Raw genomic sequence first — 20,068 nt, 5'->3', positions numbered from 1 at the left:
AGACTTCGTGAAGTTGATGTATGAATTTTGTTATGAAGTGCTGTAAGTGTATATAACATTTCTTATCATCAAATCTAGGTCGCTTTCGGTAGCTGCTAGTATATTTGATACGATGCAATTTGTCATTTATTTTCTTTTGTTTGTAATCTTTTATATTGTCTTCGGAATTAAAAGATTTTCATGCACTGGTTTTAATAGTATGTTACTTTGTGTGGGTTTTGTCAGTTTATTTACTGATCGGAATTAAAAAAGGGTGAAGATTGTGTTGGGTTTTTTTTTTAAAACTGATTTAGCAAAACCACATTTTCAAGTCAGGATTTTCGTTAAATTTTTCGGATGATTTGGGTCGAGAGGTGAATTTAAATGCAGATCTTTGATTGTTTTTGCTACATTTATTTACGGGGCTATTTAGAGCTTGGCCTATTGCAATGATATTTGTCTATTGTTGTTTGTATTCTATATGTCTTGTGCATGGTTATCATTTTCGTTTGTTGATATCTATGATTAAAGTTTTGGTCCAGATCATACAATACGACTGTTACGTATTTACTGACACGGAAATAACTATCATATTTTTATATGATTAAAAGTTGTTGCGTTGTATACATCTAATACTTCAAGAGACAACAATCATACGGTCAACCGAAGACGTATAAACCAATGATATCTATAGAAGTCAACAAACGATCTTCACTTGAGAGTTCCATATGTCATAATAGAATCCCACGGAATAAACGGTAATTTGTTAGTTTGTTCTTTCAGTATACTGAGAGTGACATATGGAACTCTTGCAAAGCACACAATTCAACTACACAAAACATCATACTCTCAGTTGCTCAGAATCTTAAAAGTTGTGATGAAATATAACACAGACTATCTTCGATTAACCATAAATATTCCAGAAATGACAAAGGCATAAAGATATAACCAGACAATCACTACAGAAACATACTGCGTTGACAGGCATGTGAACATGTCATTGACTAGAGGAAATCTGGGTTTATTTGCTAGCATGTGGTTGCCCATATCCATCATACCCTTACTTCAGTGACAGTCCAGATATCCTGTCGGTCAATCACCGCGTCGATCTACTTTGCAGAGCATGTTGTGTATAAATTGTTAGTTTTTCCTCGTCCTGAAGCTGAATGAAATAGTTGCAACTGGACGTTAAGCAATCGCGCAATTTCAAATCCCTTAATCTCTTGCCTTTACAGCTTTTTATTTCAAATTTTACTTTTCGTTTAAATTATAAGCACGTACTCTAAAAAGTAAGTTTGACATTTTTGCTAGTTGAGGTAGTTGACTGAATGATGCGGTGTTTCTTTTGTGAATTCTGTCAATGGACAACATAATTACACTTGCTAATATTTATATTACGAAAGTAAACAAATTATGAACAAAGAAAGAAGTGCCAAAGTATTCCGTAATTATAGGTTAATAATAGCCGGATAAACTGCATAATATTACCATTATTGAATATGTAGTTATCGTTATCCGGTCGGTTTAAAATATTTGATTCCAACCAGGCTTTAGACGTCCAAAGTAGCAATTATTCACTTTCGTATCGATTTAGTTAAACGTTCTGATGAATTTTACTTTGGTAATAAAACATGCAACTACCTTAAATACGACACTTTTAAAAAGCCCAGACGACAAGCCTGCGTGCAATGTAAGTACTTATACATTTGTATACTTATAGTTTTAATATTTTCTTTTGTGTGACAGGAATGTCTAAAAATAACATCCTTAACAGTAAGATACATGTCACTTGATTTGTGACATAATTTGATTTGGAACCATTTAAATATTCATTTGTTTTTTTTCCTTTTTCCGTCGACTCGTATGTTGTGCATAACTAAGAAAAATATCTTTCCCAAATTGTCTCTGTTTAAAAAAGAATTTTAAAGAATTTCTTGGGTAAGCATTTTTAAAGGGCGCAAATGTCGTCCGAAACATGGAGATAAGGCCAAATTCGATAGTTGAGAGATAATTGGTCGGAAAGTGGGTGTCCCCATGCGTATTTTATCAAATTTGACTTTTTTCCGTGTAACGGACGAAATGTTCGGCCTTTGAGAATACTTACCCCAGAAATTCTCTACCCTCATGTTGTATTACTATTCAATAGACATACGTTAGGGTAGAGTTAATAATCCCTAGCCATAAAAAAACTACAGAGACAGTGGGTCGGAAAGTGGGTGTTCTAAATGCTCACCCCAAAAATTCTTCATCCTCCCGCTGTAGTTCTATTCGTTAGCTTTTATGAAAGCAAAGCCTATAATCCCTAGCCATGCACAACTTCCGGACAATGGGTTAAAGTGGGTGACCCCAATGCGTAATTGATTAAATTTGACTTTTTTCCCGTGTTACGGGCGAAATGTTCGGCCTTTAAGAAAGCCTACTCCAGAAATTCTTGTGGGTGACCCCAATGCGTATTTTATCAAATTTGACATTTTCCCCGTGTATGGAACAATATTTCGGCCTTCAAGAATACTAGCCACAGAAATTATTTGCCCTTTCGTTGTAGTACTACCCAATTGCTATTTATTAGAGCAGAGCCTATAACCCCTAGCCATACAGAACTGCCGAGGCAATGGGTTAAACATGTTGGTAGCCCCAACGCGTATTTTATCAATTTTGACCTTTTTTTTCGTGTTACGGACGAAATGTTCGGCCTTTAAAAATGCTAACCCAAGAAATTCTTTATCCTCTTGTTGAAGGACTATCCAATTGATATACGTAAGTGCAGCCTTTATAATCCATAGCCTTACAGAACTAAAGAGACAATGGTTCGGAAAGTGGGTTGCCCCAATGCGTATATTATCGAATATGGCTTTATTTTTATGTTTCTGACGACATTTTCGGCCGTTAGGAATGATTATCCTAGAAATTATGTACCCTCATGTTGTAGTACCATCCGATAGCTATACATTAGAGCACCAGTTATAATCCCTTATCATAAGGAACTACAGAGACAATGGGTCGGGAAGTGGGTGCCCTCAATGCGTATTTTATCGCATTTGGCTTTACTTTCATGTTTCGGACGAAATTTTCTATTGCTAACTATAGAAATTCTTTGCCTTTTCGTTATATAACTATTAAATTGCTATTCATTAGATCAGAACTGCCGGATAATTGGTTTTAACAAGTAGGTGACCCCAATGCGTATTTTATCAAATTTTAACTTTTGTTACGGACGACATTTTCGGCCTTTAAGAATGTTTACCCCAGAAAGTCTATGCCCTCACGTTGTAATACTATCCAAGAGCTATGCAAAAGGATAGCGTCTATAATCCCTAACCATAAAGAACTAGCGAGACAATGGGTCGGAGGTGGGTGCCCCCAATGCGTATTTTATCGAATTGGCTTTATTTCCATGTTTCGGACTAAATGTTCGGCCGTTAGCAATGCTTACCCCACAAATTATGTGCCCTTTCTTTGTAGTACTACCCAATTGCTATTTATTTTAGCAGAGTCTATAATCTCTAGCCATACAGAACTGCCGAGGTAATGGGTTTCAACTTGTGGATAACCCCAATGCGTATTTTATCAAATTATACTTTTTTTTCCGTAATACGGCCTTTAAGAATGCTCACCCAAGAAATTCTTTACCCTCCCGTTGTAGTGCTATCCAAAAGATATACGTAAGTACAGTCAACGGTTTATAATCCCTAGCCATAAAGAACTAAAGAGAGAATGGTTCGGAAACCTTTTTTCCGGAAGAAATTTTCTGTTGTACTATCCACATGATTACTATTTATTGGAGCAGAGTCTATAGTCCCTAGCGGCTAGTCATAAAGAACAATGTAGGACTGGTTTGAAAGTGGGTGACTTAGTTTCAAAAAGAAGTTGTATTTGTCGGGTACCAGTATACTATGAAAAAAATAATTTACATCAAAATTCATTAATTTTAGTCGTTAATATGTTTTTCGAAAATTGCAAATGTGGCTTAAACATGCATTTAAACTAATCACAACAGATAATACTTAGTTTGTATCGTCATCATGAATTTTTTTTAGTTGTAAATGCTAATTACAAAACAGTAAAAATGAGTTAGAATTTTGTTAATGGGATATTAAAATCTTGAATCCGACATTCTCTACATAAGAAAAAACCTGTGCCAAGTTAGGAATATGTCAATTGCTATCCATTCCGAATTTCGTCTGATGTGTTTCAGCATTTGATTTTGCCTTTTGCCTTCGGATAAGATTAGAGACTTTCCTTTTTGAATTTTCCTCAAAGTTCAGTATTTTTGTGATTTTACCAGTTTGTATCCTTATTAGATTTTTTGTCACAAATCTTATAAAAAAAATATTGATTTGTTGAAATAGTCATTGTATATGTAGTCATAGTGTATTTTCATTATTTTTTTTTTAATTCCTAAGTCAGGAGTCCAAGCACTGGGTGACCGGTAACGGTTTTATACTTTATTATCACTTTTCATAAATATAGAAATCCTCTGAGCGTTTAATTTTGTGTTGTTTACCTTGACGCTATCCCAAAAATATGTAGGGGCGATTGTTAGATTTAACACATATAACGCATAGTATATTTGATATAATCTCACTAATCACATAAACATGTAACATTTGAAATTGTTAACCCTAACACAGTGGTGTGGTGTGGTGTTTGCTTTCATGAGTGCATTGGTTAAAGTCAAACATCTATTGGATAGAGATCCATTTCCATATCAACGTGAAATTGTTTACATTTCTGTAGGGAAAACCGGAAAAAGCAGACAACAAAATCAGCCAAGTGTGGCGGATGTAAAAGTGGCAGAAGAAGAAAAAAGATGACACCTGACGGAGAACAAGAGGAAAAAGAAGTTGAAATTCTGCTTCCAAACACCACAATCGTTACACACTGTATTTTGAAAAATGATTCACAAAGATTTGTGAAGTGTTTTGAAGATGAGGAGGATGCTTACAAAGATACAGTTGCTGAGTTGATAAATCAACGTGGAGAAGATGGAAAATCGCCACTTGATCTAGCAGCTACTTTAGGACGTGGTGATATATCGAAGGAATTGATTCAGCGAGGTGCTGATGTTTTGGCAGTTAACTGTCAAGGTAATACTACATGGCACATGTACATTGTACTACTAAATACAAACAATACTGGATGCTAACCTTGCATTCTAGTTCAATTTATTTTTTAAGCCCCATCAGTAGCAGAGGGGGCATACATGTACACCTTATTGCTATTAAAATTGAAATCTGTGCTGCTTGACCCATGAATCTGTGCTGCTTGACCCATGAATCTGTGCCTCTTGAACTATTGACATCATACAACAATAACTGTTTCATTGCGGTGTCAGATACTATCTATTATGACATCAAAATTATAAAGGAACCTTTGGAATGTCCAGTATTAATTTGGACAAAATGAAATACCAATGAGGTGTATTTTTAAAAGGGTTTACCCTTGTCTGTACGTTCTTACTTTAATTTGTTTCAGTTCTCTAACTGAAGTTTGCCTGAACCAAATATTATGAAACATGTACACAATGCTTATTACCATCATAGATCAAAACTACTAATTAATTCAAAGTACAAATGTATGAAGTTTAAATCTAGAAAATATTGCTTAACTTTCACAAAAGGTTAATAATATGTCGATTATTTTAAATTTTATTTTAGGTTACTGCGCAATGCATCATGCAGCTGCCTGGGGAAAGTTAGGTGTATTGAAAGTTTTGGTAGAAGCACTATCAGATTTACAACAGAAGAACATTCACGGAGAAAGACCAAGAGAAACAGCCCTCCGATATAACAAGACTGAATGTGTTGACTTTTTAGACTGGGCCGGTTTGTGTTTTTAAAAATCTTTCTGATAATGAGATTCTCATAGAAATTGTCCTGTAAAGATAATTGCTTGCTTTATCTTTTAAAAAACATATTTATCTGACATGTATTTATACTAATATTTGCAATGCATAAAACAATTTAATTGTTTAGTCATCTTTATTTTTGAGTGTAATGCTTGTTGGCATAAAAGAGTGATTGTTCTTACACTAGTCTAGAATCTTCTCATGAGCTTTGACGTTGATATTTTTGTAGAAGCTAAAGTTGATCTGCAAAACTTCATTAAAACAACACAAGAAACTCTGGCAGATGGAGAGAAAGTCCAAGGGAGGTTAACCAAAGATGACAAAGTAAGTGGAGACAGCAATTTAATTACGTAACAATCAAATAGCATTGGCAAGTCAAGATATAATCTTCTATAATAAGCTAGACAAGTTTTTGGGCGCCCTTTATGGGTTTAAGCACGTGGTTTAAGGCTCTGTGTTGAAGACCAATAATGGTTTACTTTTACAAATTGTGACTTGGGTGGAGATCGAGTTGTCACATTGGCACTCGTACCATATCTTCTTATATCTATTAAAAATCACAGGGGTTTAGCTTTTGAATCTAATGGGTTTACAACTTTACATGTACATGTACATTTTTTCTTGTAAACATTTTATCTTAATGAAATTAATAAATTAATCAATTAAATTGTATATATCGGAGTTCAGGTCTCATACTAAATAGTCCACAATCATACATTGTATCATCTACATTCAAGATAAGGGTGCATAAATGGCAGGCTTTCATATTCTTAAGCACATTGTAACAAAAAGTTCCTTCTAACAAAACAAAAAAAAGGTTCATCCAATGGCATGCCTGTTGCTAATGTTGTCTGAAGCAAAAAACAGTCAATTGAAGGCAACATAAGCCCCTTATGAATTTACATGTCAGTGCCAATATTGAACCACTTTGAAACCTACATTTGTACTTCTTTGCCTTATTATCTTTCATTATAAATACTAGATAGTAATGTTTTTTAGAAAACAATAAGTTTACTTATTTATGGTGTTGTCAAATATCCCATAAACGTGGTATATACATGTATTATGTTGGTTTTTTTCAGAACATTATTACAAATACATGTAAAGAGAAAGCTGAATGGGTAGAGAGGACAACTGATGCTACAACTAAAGATTTTATCACACAGAAAATGGCACTAGAGGAAGTAATCAATCCTATCATGCAAAAACTTAATGAACCTCGTATGTACACATTTATATTTATTTATTTCTTGTACATGTATTTGTTGGGCAGGTTTGTGTAACTTTTTGGTTTTGGCAATTGGTATAGGTTATTTTGTGAATTTCAGGGTTAAAAAGTTTTTAACAAATTGTGACTTGGGTGGAGATCGAGTTGTCACATTGGCACTCGTACCACATTTTCTTATATCTATTTAAAAGTAGACCATTTTGATTGTACGTGTCTAATGGATGATAGTGTTTGCCAGTTAAAAAGCAAAGCAAGTCTTCAAATATGCACTGGCTATAATTTCTCAGACCAGCAGGTTAACATTTATTCTTCGACATGTATTCATAAACACTTGAACATATTTTGGTAGATCATGGAATTGCATATAAATATAATTTTATTAGACTTATTTCCGTTGTTTATTTTATCCTATACCATTGATTTTCTTAAACTTGAAGTAAATGTATGCATACAGAAAATTTAAATGACCTAAATTAAGCATAGGCGATTTTTTTAACTTACCTTTTTTAAATTAAAATTTGCTGTTGTAAAAAAATGTTGATGAAAATGTACATGCCATACTAGATTTAAAAATTTGTTCACATTGGTAATATTTTAAATTGATAATTTAGTAGAAATAAGTGCTCTGTCATTGGGTAAGTTTATGATTAAAATCCTTGATATTGTTTATGTTGATTTGTTACTTTGTTCCATCTTTTTAGCAATATCTGTAACTCCATTCCATTAAAGGCCTATGAGATGAGATACAGAGTTGTCCCCCTTCAGCTTCCACCATTTTCAATTTTTTTATGTTAACCAATATACTAAGTAACCTTCTCTTTCGCATCAGTGGTCAGCTGTTTGTAATAGTGAAATCCTTCTAAAGTGATCTCTAGTTAAACAGAAACTTGTTCAAACTGAATGTCTGTGTCTTAGGACTCACTGCCTTATATACATCTAACCTAATTATATAGTCTAGTAAAGCCTGAATACGTCATGTATGCACAAAATTATTTGTAATTTCAACCAAATTGAGATAAGAAAAGAATGTACATGAATACTAACTAAAAGCATCAAATGACAGATTATGTAATACATGTATCACAGCTGTATCACAATCAGTTTGTTTTGCCTTAAAATTTAAATCGTACCGTTAAAAGGATTTTTTGTATTTATTTTTATGTTTTTTGCATGTGTTGGCTCTTGAAATGTTATGTTTGTATAATTTCATTTTAATCACAGTTGAATCAGTAAGTACTAGACTAATGTGTGTATGTCAATTTGAATCCTGTGTGTTTGTAAACTTGACTTTACATTGAAATCGTTCTGTGAATTAGAATGAATTTTGAGTGTGCTCATTCTCGTTGCCCAGAGTTTCTGACTATACTGTGCATACTATTAATTATCTTTCCTCAAATCTGAGACAAGACCTTTAGTGTACTACATGGTTCATCTCAAATTATAAAAGTTCATTCAGTTAATTTAGATGTCAGAAAAGTTACTTTTGCAGTATTCTTTATCATTATACTGATTTTTAAATTAGAGTTATTTAAAGACAAATTTATATTTTTTTTCTTAAAACATGTGCTCTGTAATTTTCCTGAAAAGTTCAAAGAACAACACATAAGATGTTTGATTTTGTGTATAAAGTTAAATCTGACAGTATGAAGCTAAAATGTAAGTTAATATTCTGGCTATTGCTTTTCTACATTAAAGTATGAACTTCTAACTAATTGAAAAATATTAATTTGATAAACCTCAGTACAGAATTGCAGACAAACTTAACCAGATGTTCATGATTTAGACCAATATGTGGACATGGAACTCTGGTTTCACGAGAATGTTACGTAGTGTTGATTTCACCATCTGTTTTTGTAACATTCTGTAAGCAGATTTAATCATTGCAGTGCACATTTTTTCTGACAGTAGTTGAACATTTTGATTAAAACAATTTAAAGCTTTTTAATAGACTTGAATTTTCATCTTTAGTGCATTTGAAAATGACAGAATAGAAAATTGAATATAGAAAAAAACAATACACATGCAAATGCATGTGAGAATTGACCACTTTTGAATTAGTCATTCACCGGAAAAAACTCGTCAATTATGCGCACCTTTATAACATTAATTTACCAGATGGAGGGATTGCCTGTATGCCTGCACTATTAACGTTCTTCAAGCGTCTTAGTGATCGTCATTGTGCAGAATAAACTAGAAATTATGTTTGTTCTGTAGGTAGTTAATCACAATTTCCTAATGACAGCAGTGCTGATTGTCAATTATGGGAATTTAATTTGCAGAATAATTCGTGCAATATAGCATCATAGTTTTACAACCACTTACTCAACATGGGAACAGAAGTGAAGAGCAGTGGCGGATCCAGGGGGGGGGTTCCGGGGGTGCGCACCCCCCTTTATTTTTGCCGATCAATGCATTTGTATCGGGACATATGTTTTGTACCCCCCTGCACCCCCCCTTTGCCCTGGGTTAGCACCCCCCCTTTCGAAAATTCCTGCATCCGCCCCTGAAGAGGCCCCTTAACGCACGATTGATATTCACTAAAACCAAATTTTTGACGGAAATGCATCACACTTGAAACTTGTCTATTATTCTATAACTGTTCAGTCATTTTGCTCATGCTGCCCCTATAATGTATGGGATAACAGAAATTAAATTTTTGTAACATTTCAGAGAGATTTTGAAAAAGAAAAATAATCTAAATACTTGATCAATATGATTTTTGTGCTATTGAAGCTATAGCAGACAAACATGGGTCTTTTTTTGGTATTGGAATGCAGCTAGTGAGTTTGACTCTAATTTTCCTTAAAAGGGTCTGGGGTTTCTATTATCTGAGTTCAGTGATTTATTGACACAGATAGAAATAACTAAATGTATTGTAAATATTTTATCTGGTACAAGAAATTTAAATTGTCTTAAAAGTGTGAGTCTAACCAGAAGTAAACCAAACCTGGCATATAAGTTATGCTTCATCGATTTTGGTTAAGTTAACATATCCAAATTCAATTCTTGGCTGCCTAGTGTAAAACAATTTTTGTTACCTGCAACTTAGGTGCAACTTAGGTCTTTTTTCTTAGCTGTCAACTTCAATATACGTATGATGATTATATGTAATATTTGAAACATATCAGAAAATTTTCTCCAGATAAGTAGGGCAGCAATGCTTATAGAAAACTCTGCCAGTGCATGTTTTACTGGACTGAATTCAGGTGGTAAATGTGTGAATTGTTTCTGTTCATGAAGAAAGAACTTTATGCTATAATTTGACAATATTTGATTCATATACTGAGCCAAAAAAGTTTAGCAACACTTTTTTTTTTTAATTTTTTTTTGGTTGTTTCTGGAATTATTTTTTTTAAACATCATTGATATAATTACCTGTAATTTAAAACTGTCGTATTTTTTCCCCTGGTGATTGATTTGGCGCCATTTCAGCTTTGCAAGTGTAATTGATGTTTTACCTTCTGTACCTGTACTTTTAAAACAATATTAAAAATTTCTTTTTCACTAATGTTCAGAAACACACCATTGGTAAGAAAAACACATACACCTTTGAAAAAATTGTGTGTGGCGTCAACCAGGCCACCTCGAAAATGATCTCCAGAAAGCTCTTGGAATGGTTGATGCCAGAATGAGTGTTGCTGACATCTTGGCTCGATTTAATTTGCATAAGGCATCAGTTTAAAGACTAACAAACAGACATCAACAAATTGCAACTGCACAGGATAGGTCGATATCTCATAGACCAAAAAAAAACTATCGTCAGGGGAGGAGCGCTACCTTTGCTTTACGTCAACACGTGACAAGTGTTTTTCCGGCCACAATAGTAATGCATTACTAAGGGCAGCTGCTGGTGTGCCTGCCAATCCTTCATTGGTGCACTTAGGGCATGGCTCGGAAATTGATTTTGAATAACACTATACTCATTTCTGCAATTTGACCTTCCCACGCTCCATACAAAGAAAATCCAAATGAATTTGAATGATAAACATTCATGTTGCTTCTGACATGTCTTAATTCCATTTTGTTATTATTCAAATTATATGTTGTTATGATTTTGTAATAAAATAAAATTTCACATTTTTGTTGCTAAACTTTTTTGGCTCAGTATATTTTAATATTATAACTCTTACAGGATCTTTGTAAATGCATGTATTTGATTTTAATCTTATCTTGTATATTAATCTTTTCCAAACAATATAAAACTGACAAGACTCATCAACCTGAAATCTTTTTATCACTTGGGAATTCTAAGTTTTGTAATTTTTTGTAATGCTTGTAAGACAAATTAAAGAATTTATGAAAAATATATACATTTTTGTACTTTTCTTTCTGAATTTGTGTGCATATAGAGAAAAAGAGAAGAGGTGTCTCCCATATCATTGATAAATGACTTAAAGGCTATAGCTATGTAATTTTGAAATGATTTATACTGCAGTAAAATTTTGATTATGGGCACATTTCATAGTTTAAGCAAATTTCTAACAGCAACTCCATAATTGCATAGTGAAAAACTCCAAAATAATTAAATGCAAATATAGCTACTTTATGATAATCAGGGATTTTAGCCTCTTCAAGTTTACTTTGGTATTTGATTTATTTACATTTGATTTATTTCAAAGTTGATTTTTTGATATTTTTGTTGATTGCATCTGGGCATATTCACCATACATATATAAGAAAAATGCATTATTTTTTTCTACTTTTAGCCACAGAAAGGAGCGAAAAAAGGTAAATAAAAGCCAGAGCAGTACAGACCATTCAGAAGGAGGAGTTTAGTGTGTTAAAAGACTTAAATGATACATCATGTGTATTTCGTTATTATTTTTATTTAAAAAAAATGTTTTGAATAAATTGTTGAAATAACATATTCATTAAATTTACTATTAGTAAAGAAAATAATGGTTAATGACCCCAAACTGCCTTCAAACATGGTTGCCACCAGAAGTGAAAACTTGAAAGTTGCAAGATTGATTGCTTAGTGTTTAACATCTCTTTCAGCACTGTTGGCTGATTTTTGGTGGCCATTTTTATTTTGGTTGAGAAAGCCGCCAGATTGTACCACACTCCTTTGGTACAAAAACTGACAATTCTAGTCAATTAAGATTGGAGTCATAACACAACTGCCATATGGGGGACTTAAACTCACACACATATTGTTGATATGCAGGTGATACAGTGGCTGAACTATTTAGACCACTCTGCCACAGAGCCCCCACCCCCTTCTGTAGCTTAAATGTGATTGAAAGAATGATACTTCCATAATCTTTTATATTGGAAGAATGGTTGATATCCCAAACAACTACTGTATAGTGGGTTATTTTCGCGGAGTGTACATTTATTTTTGTGGATTCAAAAAAAATCTTAACTAGAGGCTCTAAAGAGCTTGTGTCGCTCACCTTGGTCTATGTGAAAATTAAACAATGGACACAGATGGATTCATGACAAAATTGTGTTTTGGTGATGGTGATGTGTTTGTAGATCTTACTTTACTAAACATTCTTGCTGCTTACAATTATCTCTATCTATAACAGTACTTTCTGTGGAAAATGTTATTGAAAATCTTCAAATTTTAAGAAAATTGTTAAAAATTGACTATGAAGGGCAATAACTCCTTAGGGGGTCAATTGACTATTTTGGTCATACTTACTTATTTTAAGTTCTTACTTTGCTGTACATTATTGCTGTTTACAGTTTATCTCTATCTATAATAATATTCAAGATAATAACAAAAAAACAGTAAAATTTCCTCAAAATTACCAATTCAGGGGCATCAACCTAACAACCGATTATCTGATTCATCTGAAAATTCTATGGCAGATAGATCGTGACCTGATCAACAATTTTACTTCCTGTCAGATTTGCTCTTAATGCTTTGGTTTTTGAGTTATAAGCCAAAAACTGCATTTTACCCAATGTTCTAATTTTAGCCAAGGAGGCCATCTTGGTTTGTTGGCCAAGTTACCGGACACATTTTTTTAACTAGATACCCCAATGATGATTATGGCTAAGTTTGGTTAAATTTGGCCCAGTAGTTTCAGAGAAGAAGATTTTTCTAAAAGATTACTAAGATTTACGAAAAATGGTTAAAAATTGACTATAAAGGGCAATAACTCCTAAAGTGGTTAACTGACCATTTTGGTCATGTTGACTTATTTGTAGATTTTACTTTGCTGGAAATTATTGCTGTTTACAGTTTATCTCTATCTATAATAATATTCAAGATAATAACCAAAAACAGCAAAATTTTCTTAAAATTACCATTTCAGGGGTAGCAACCCAACAACGGAATGTCCGATTCATCTGAAAATTTCAGGGCAGATAGATCTTGACCTGATGAACAATTTTACTCCTGTCAGATTTGCTCTAAATGCTTTGGTTTCTGAGTTATAAGCCAAAAACTGCATTTTACCCCTATGTTCTATTTTTAGCCATGGCGGCCATCTTGGTTGGTTGACCGGGTCACCGGACACATTTTTTTAACTAAATACCCCAATGATCATTATGGACAAGTTTGGTTAAATTTGGCCCAGCAGTTTCAATGGAGAAGATTTTTCTAAAAGATTACTAAGATTTACGAAAAATGGTTAAAAATTGACTATAAAGGGCAATAACTCCTAAAGTGGTCAACTGACCATTTTGGTCATGTTGACTGATTTGTAGATCTTACTTTGCTGAACATTATTGCTGTTTACAGTTTATCTCTATCTATAATAATATTCAAGATAATAACCAAAAACAGCAAAATTTTATTAAAATTACCGATTCAGGGGCAGCAACCCAACAACAAGTTGTCCGATTCATCTGAAAATTTCAGGGCAGATAGATCTTGACCTGATAAACATTTTTACCCCATGTCAGATTTGCTCTAAATGCTTTGGTTTTTGAGTTATAAGCCAAAAACTGCATTTTACCCCTATGTTCTATTTTTAGCCATGGCGGTCATCTTGGTTGGTTTGCCGGGTCACCGGATACATTTTTTAAACTAGATACCCCAATGATGATTGTGGCCAAGTTTGGTTAAATTTGGCCCAGTAGTTTCAGAGGAGAAGATTTTTGTAAAAGTTAACGCAGGACGACGACGGACGCCGGACGCCAAGTGATGAGAAAAGCTCACTTGGCCTTTTGGGCCAGGTGAGCTAAAAATAAATTCCGCCAATTTTAAAGTGCATATGCAAAGGAATTAATGAAGGTTTTGAAACCACCATAATAGTAACCGCCAAATATTTTGTATACCTAATTCAATGAAAATCGCGATTAACCCACTAAGCGGTATCAAAAAAGTTGCAACCATTAATGAAAAGGACTAAAATATTTTTTAGGAAGTCTCAGTCCTAGTCTTGGAAAACATGGTTTATTTATAAGATGAATTTCGCTTTAAACTTGCTTTCTGTACTCTAAGATTATACTTTGTGTTTTAGCTTTTAATATTTCTTTTGTTCTTCATGCAATAAGATGATTCAAGCCTTTTCCAACAGATATTTACTTTTCAGCTCACCTGGCCTGAAGGGCCAAGTGAGAAGTGAGCTTTTCTCATCACTTGTCGTCCGTCGTCCGTTGATGTCTGTTAATTTTTACAAAAACCTTCTCCTCGAAAACTACTGGGACAAATTTAACTATACTTGGCCGCAATCATTATTAGAGTATCTAGTTTTAAAAATGTGTCTGATGACCCTGCCCATAAACCAAGATTGCCATCATTGCTAAAAGTAGAACATAGCAGTAAAATGCAGTTTTTGGATTATAACTCTGAAACCAAAACATTTAGAGAAAATCTGACATAGGGTGAATTGGTAATCAGGTCAAAATCTATCTGCCCTAAAATTTTCAAATTTAGTATAGAAAGTCAGTTTCAAGGTAGAAATAAATTCCTCTGATCTTGACCTCATTTATGGATCAGTGATCAAAGTTTCCATATCTCAGATTCATAATGAATATTAATTGTTTCTGGTGTATTAAATTTATAAGTTACAAATGCCCAACTGACCTTGACCTAATTTTCCTGGTTTGTTGGTTATTACGTTTTCCTGGGTTGTTGGTTATTACTTTTTGCTGGTTTGATCTGTTTTTCAAATATTAACAGCAATAGGTCAGCACTATTTGAAATTGAGTATGGAAACGGGGAATGTGCCAAAGAGACAAACAACCTGACCAAAGGGCATGAAAACAGCCCAAGGCCACCAATGAGCCTTCAATGCAGCAAGACAATAATTAATCAGATACGGATTCCATTAGGCCCCTAAACACAAATGTATACTAGCTCAGCTTAATGACACTACATTAAACTCCAAAACATGTGAAAGAACCAAAATTTAAAAAACACACAGTCAAGACAAACAGAGTCTAGTAGTTCCCGACTTGGGACAGACGCAAGCATGCGCCGGAGTTGCAAAATTTTGTGACGGATCCCAACACACCCCATTTACATTACAATTATTCCATTGAAGTGGATTCATCTGATATTGACCTAATTTTTAATTTTTTTTTTGGTCAACTGTAAGTTTTTATGAATAGGAGTATTTTTCCAAAACTGTAAGCAAGTCAGTGTATTTGGTGTATGTAATGCCAAATTGTGAGGTGTTCATGTGTCTGATTGGATTCTTTTGTCAAATTGATCTTGATCTAATTTTCCTGGTTCATTGGTTAACGTAAGATTTTTCGTGATTCTTTTTTTTTCTTTCAGATATTGCATGTAAAAAATAAGTCAACTTTATTTTGTGTATGTAAAGATTGTCATGTGTTCATGCCTGTCTGACGGGACTCACGGCCTTACTTCGACCTCATTTTTCTGCTTCACTGGTCATATTTTTAGTTTTTGTGATAAGATTCGTTTCTCGGATACTATAATCAATATGTCAACTTTACTTAGTTTAAAGATTTATTATAAGATTTACATCTCGATCTGTCAGGTTTCGACCAGATTTTCATGGTTCACTGACAATATGTAGTTTATATATCACCTTTAGGAAATCTCTTGATCTCAACATAAGATTAACCATGACCAGGAGAGCATGCAACAAATATCAGCGTGTGCAGTCTTATTGGTGAAAATTCGAAATGCGAGATAAGGTTGGGAATAGTTTGCATAAAATTAACAAAACATCTTGCTTAATCAGGCGAATATCCAGTTGAAATGGAACCGTCTTAATTATAAAAGATAAAAAATAAAAAAGATGACACATAATGTTTTGGCTGTTTCATATGTGCGTGGGTTCAGTATTTAGGATTTTTTTTTTAAATTGATAAATATTTCTTATTCTATTTTTTTACCACATTTGTTTTGACTGAATTTATCAGTCAACTCTGAGATCATCCAAAGTTTTTGTTGGGGTTCATGTTGCTTAGTTTTGACGTTTTTTAGGTTATATTTTGTTTGCTATAATTGTTTGTTTGTTGTTCGTCTTCTTTTTTTAGACTAAAACGTTTTACGTTTATATATTCGACATACGAATTTGAATGTGAGAGGTATTTGTAAAAGGGAAAATTCAATTCTTTTCAAATCCTAATAAAACTGTCATAATTGTAATGTTTCAAAATAAAATATTGTTTACTCTTTTGCCCCTCTGGTATCTTTCGACCCTCTTTTAAAGCGACGGTGACCAATTTCCATGACTATTTAAAGTTATTGCAGACGCTTAATTAAGGTCATTTTTTTTCTATATTTTACACTTATATATACACATATTATTAGTCGCGGATACATATCTATAATACTAAAATTACGAGGTCCAATTTGTCAGCCGTCATCACGTAAAAACGACGAATCAAAGAATTCAACTTTATATATAACTAATATAGTACAAAGGTGTAGATTAAAAATTACAGTAAGACTTTCTAAGATAACAATACGAATACTAAACATCTGGACTAAATATACAAATACAAATACAAATACAAATATTTTATTGGCACAAACTCAATTACAATAATTGGCAACGGCCCATACAACTAGTATACTAATAGTAATGATGCAGCAATTAAACAATAAATACTACATAGCATATCATTGGGCACATTTCGAACAATGAAATGTGCAGTTATAAATATCAATATATATAGGTTAATTTGTAAGAATAGACTACTGACATAAGTATATTGTATGTTATAGCTTCAAATTGTTCATATTACTCATTTATAAGGAAATTTTTCCTTGATTCAAATGAATGATTAATAAAAGATGATATTAATCTAAGTGTTTTTCTACACTTGTTATTAAGTAATAGTTTAATATATTCATCCTCAGTTTTAAATTGTTTGTAATATATAAGGCGTATAGGTACAGTTTTCAATTTGTTAGCGGGCATGACGTAAAACAGCGAATCAAAGAATTCAACTTTATTTATAACTAAATATATAGGACAATGCTGTTGAAGTTAAAAAATACTCCATTCTAGGACCTTTTGTTTTCCAAATAATTAATATTACCAAGGATTTGTATAGTACAAATCCTTGATATTACCAATAATTGATAAGTTCCAGTTCGACGGGTTCAAACAGAGAAGATTTGAAAACAGAGAAAACTGTGTATCTTATAATCGGCATGACTTTATCAGATGACAATACTAATACTAAAATAAGGCTTGCGCAAAGTTATATACTTTAATTCAGTCACGGACCCGAAATATCACGGGTGTGTTCTAGTATGATGTATACTTCTTTGATTGCAAAGATTCACCTTTTGTTATATAGCAAAATCCAATTAAAGAATATCCGAATTGTTATGCCAGTATCAAAGTACTGGCTTCTGGGATGGTGATGCTCTCGGAAAATAACATTCCACCAGCAGCGGCATCGACCTAGTGACGGGCAATTTTTTCAAAGGGGCACTTGCTGTCAAATTCATGTTCACCGATTTGACTCAAATTCTCATGTTTGATTTATAACCATGTAAAACATTTATCCAAATTATAAAAAAGTCTTAAATAAACAATTTACAGGGCATGGGTTCAATAATATGAAGCTTCGTTTCGTGTGTATTGTAGTCTAGACGCCATCTAATCAACTATCGAGTTGACATCCAAAGGCCTCCGATGGTTAAATAAGCGATATAAACATAACTACAGATGGAAAAAGAAAGAGAAACTCTTGCAATTGGACTTTTCTAGATCTGTTTAATTTCATATTATTGATTAAGAATATATGTTTATCATCATATTTACCTGCATTAGAATGGTTTTTTTTTTTGTGGATCGAAACAGTCAATCAAATGATTAACCTTTGTTTCACGTTCAATGTTGAACACTTTTCCTTTGAATAAACGTACACGCATTCCTCATGCATTATTCATCTCTAGGTAAGGGGTTGAATTGAAGTTCACCTGAATACGGATTGAATAAGATAGAATTATTGACTTGCAATTGAATAATTCATCATCAATGTTTCTTATCTTAATTTGGCAAAATTGAACCATACTGGCTGTTAAAAGCGAATTATTATTTTACCATTTCACTTTCATTAATGATCGAACAAAAAAAAAACATACTTTAGATCTTTTATATATCTCGGAGCTAGTGTCCCTTTAACAACATAAATGTGATCAACTTTACTTCACCAGAGATGCGCGTGGTTACAATGAATGCCTCTTTAGTGATGCTCGAATCAAAAATATTTCTAAAAATGTAATTGAATATGGGAAATTCAGAGTTATATATAAATGCAACAGTAGTATACCTCTGTTCAAAAGTTATAAATCGATTGAGAGAAAACAAATCCGGGTTACAAAATAAAACCGAGGGAAACACATCAACTATAAGTGGAAAAACGAAACAATAGAAACACTGAAGTGCAACAATAAACAAACGACAATGCAACACACACAGAAACGAACTATAAGATAACAATAACTATTTTCCTGACTTGGTACAGGACATTTTAAGAAAAGAAAATGATGGTTGGACCTGGTTTTTTGGCTAGCCAAACCTCGTGTTTTATGGCAATGTTAAATACAATCAATACAATACAAATATGTCTATAGAAAAAATAAACACAAACGAAAAAGCACTAAAATGACTTCATGCTTTTCACATTGGTAACTTGTAATGCAAGAAAACGGAACAGTTGCTTTTTTCTGAATCATGTGTTACATTTATTTGATGAATGTAATTTAAGGATAGGCCTTAGTCAAATTTTGATCTTGTATGTATGTGTGTTTGGTTGTCGTAAGGCTACGGAAAATTCAATAATTATTTTCATAATCTCATTTTACATTCTTTGTTGCTTCTTTTGCTCTTTTTTTTTAAACCATCTGATTCGATCGCTCGCACTTGAGAGGCACACACGATTTATTTCTGATTTAATTAAATTAAAGCATTTCCTTTGGCTACTTCAAAAGTATTTTCTTCTTCTTCTTCAAATCTGACTTCACCAAGAGAAGGGGACCAATGGGGTTGAGATATGACTATATGAATATTTAAGTATAACATTATTAACACTCAAAGGTCAAATTTTATTTTTTGGGTCAACTCTAAACCTGTTTCAGTTTTTAAATGATTTACTCTAAAGGATTGGTGAATGCCAATATTTTGTAATGATTTCACCCCTTCGATAGTTTTGTCAATTAAGCCAATAAACTAACAGGCATGTACATAAAATAGAGCCGACAAAAGTGAATTAAAAAGATAACCATCAAGGAATTTATATATAAGACTCTTAAAAAGTGCAAAAAAGTGAGATAGTGGTCAATAAATGAATCTGGTAAAATCTATTTTCGTTGTTCGCACACACACACTAAATTTCTAACATTCCATAAAAAAAAATTGAAGGTGTATCTAACCTGTATTTATATGAAAATTCTAAATGATTAGCTCAAATTAATTAAAAACATAAGAATATAATATGATATGGTGGCCAGATGCGGCCGTTTCGCCTTTTCGCGTTTTCGTGTTGTTCCTTCACTTTGCAAACGCGAAATCGGGAAATCGGGAAATCGAGAAATCGAGAAATTGAGAAATTGGGAAATAGGGAAATCGAGAAAAAGGGAAATCGGGAAATCGAGAAATCGAGAAAGCAAAAACGCG

At 33.1% G+C, this 20,068-nt stretch overlaps 1 protein-coding gene across 4 annotated transcripts; it reads left to right on the top strand.

The window, feature by feature from the left end:
• Positions 1-1,524: 1,524 nt before the first annotated feature.
• On the top strand, positions 1,525-11,920 carry LOC143064210 (ankyrin repeat domain-containing protein 45-like). 4 transcript variants are annotated; one of them, XM_076236864.1, is made up of 7 exons: positions 1,525-1,669; positions 4,717-5,066; positions 5,637-5,804; positions 6,057-6,151; positions 6,910-7,048; positions 7,670-7,690; positions 11,762-11,920. In XM_076236864.1, coding segments are annotated over exons 1-7 (801 nt in total). In that variant the 5' UTR covers positions 1,525-1,667; the 3' UTR covers positions 11,788-11,920. The 4 variants fall into 4 exon arrangements, with proteins under 4 accessions (XP_076092979.1, XP_076092977.1, XP_076092980.1 ...); XM_076236862.1 differs by having other exon boundaries at positions 7,667-7,690; XM_076236863.1 differs by lacking the exon at positions 1,525-1,669 and adding an exon at positions 4,489-4,505 and having other exon boundaries at positions 7,667-7,690.
• The last annotated feature ends 8,148 nt before the right edge of the window (positions 11,921-20,068 follow it).

This window comes from Mytilus galloprovincialis, chromosome 2 (assembly GCF_965363235.1).
Source record: "Mytilus galloprovincialis chromosome 2, xbMytGall1.hap1.1, whole genome shotgun sequence".
NCBI classification, from domain to species: domain Eukaryota; kingdom Metazoa; phylum Mollusca; class Bivalvia; order Mytilida; family Mytilidae; genus Mytilus; species Mytilus galloprovincialis.
This window is presented reverse-complemented; position numbering and strand designations above follow the sequence as displayed.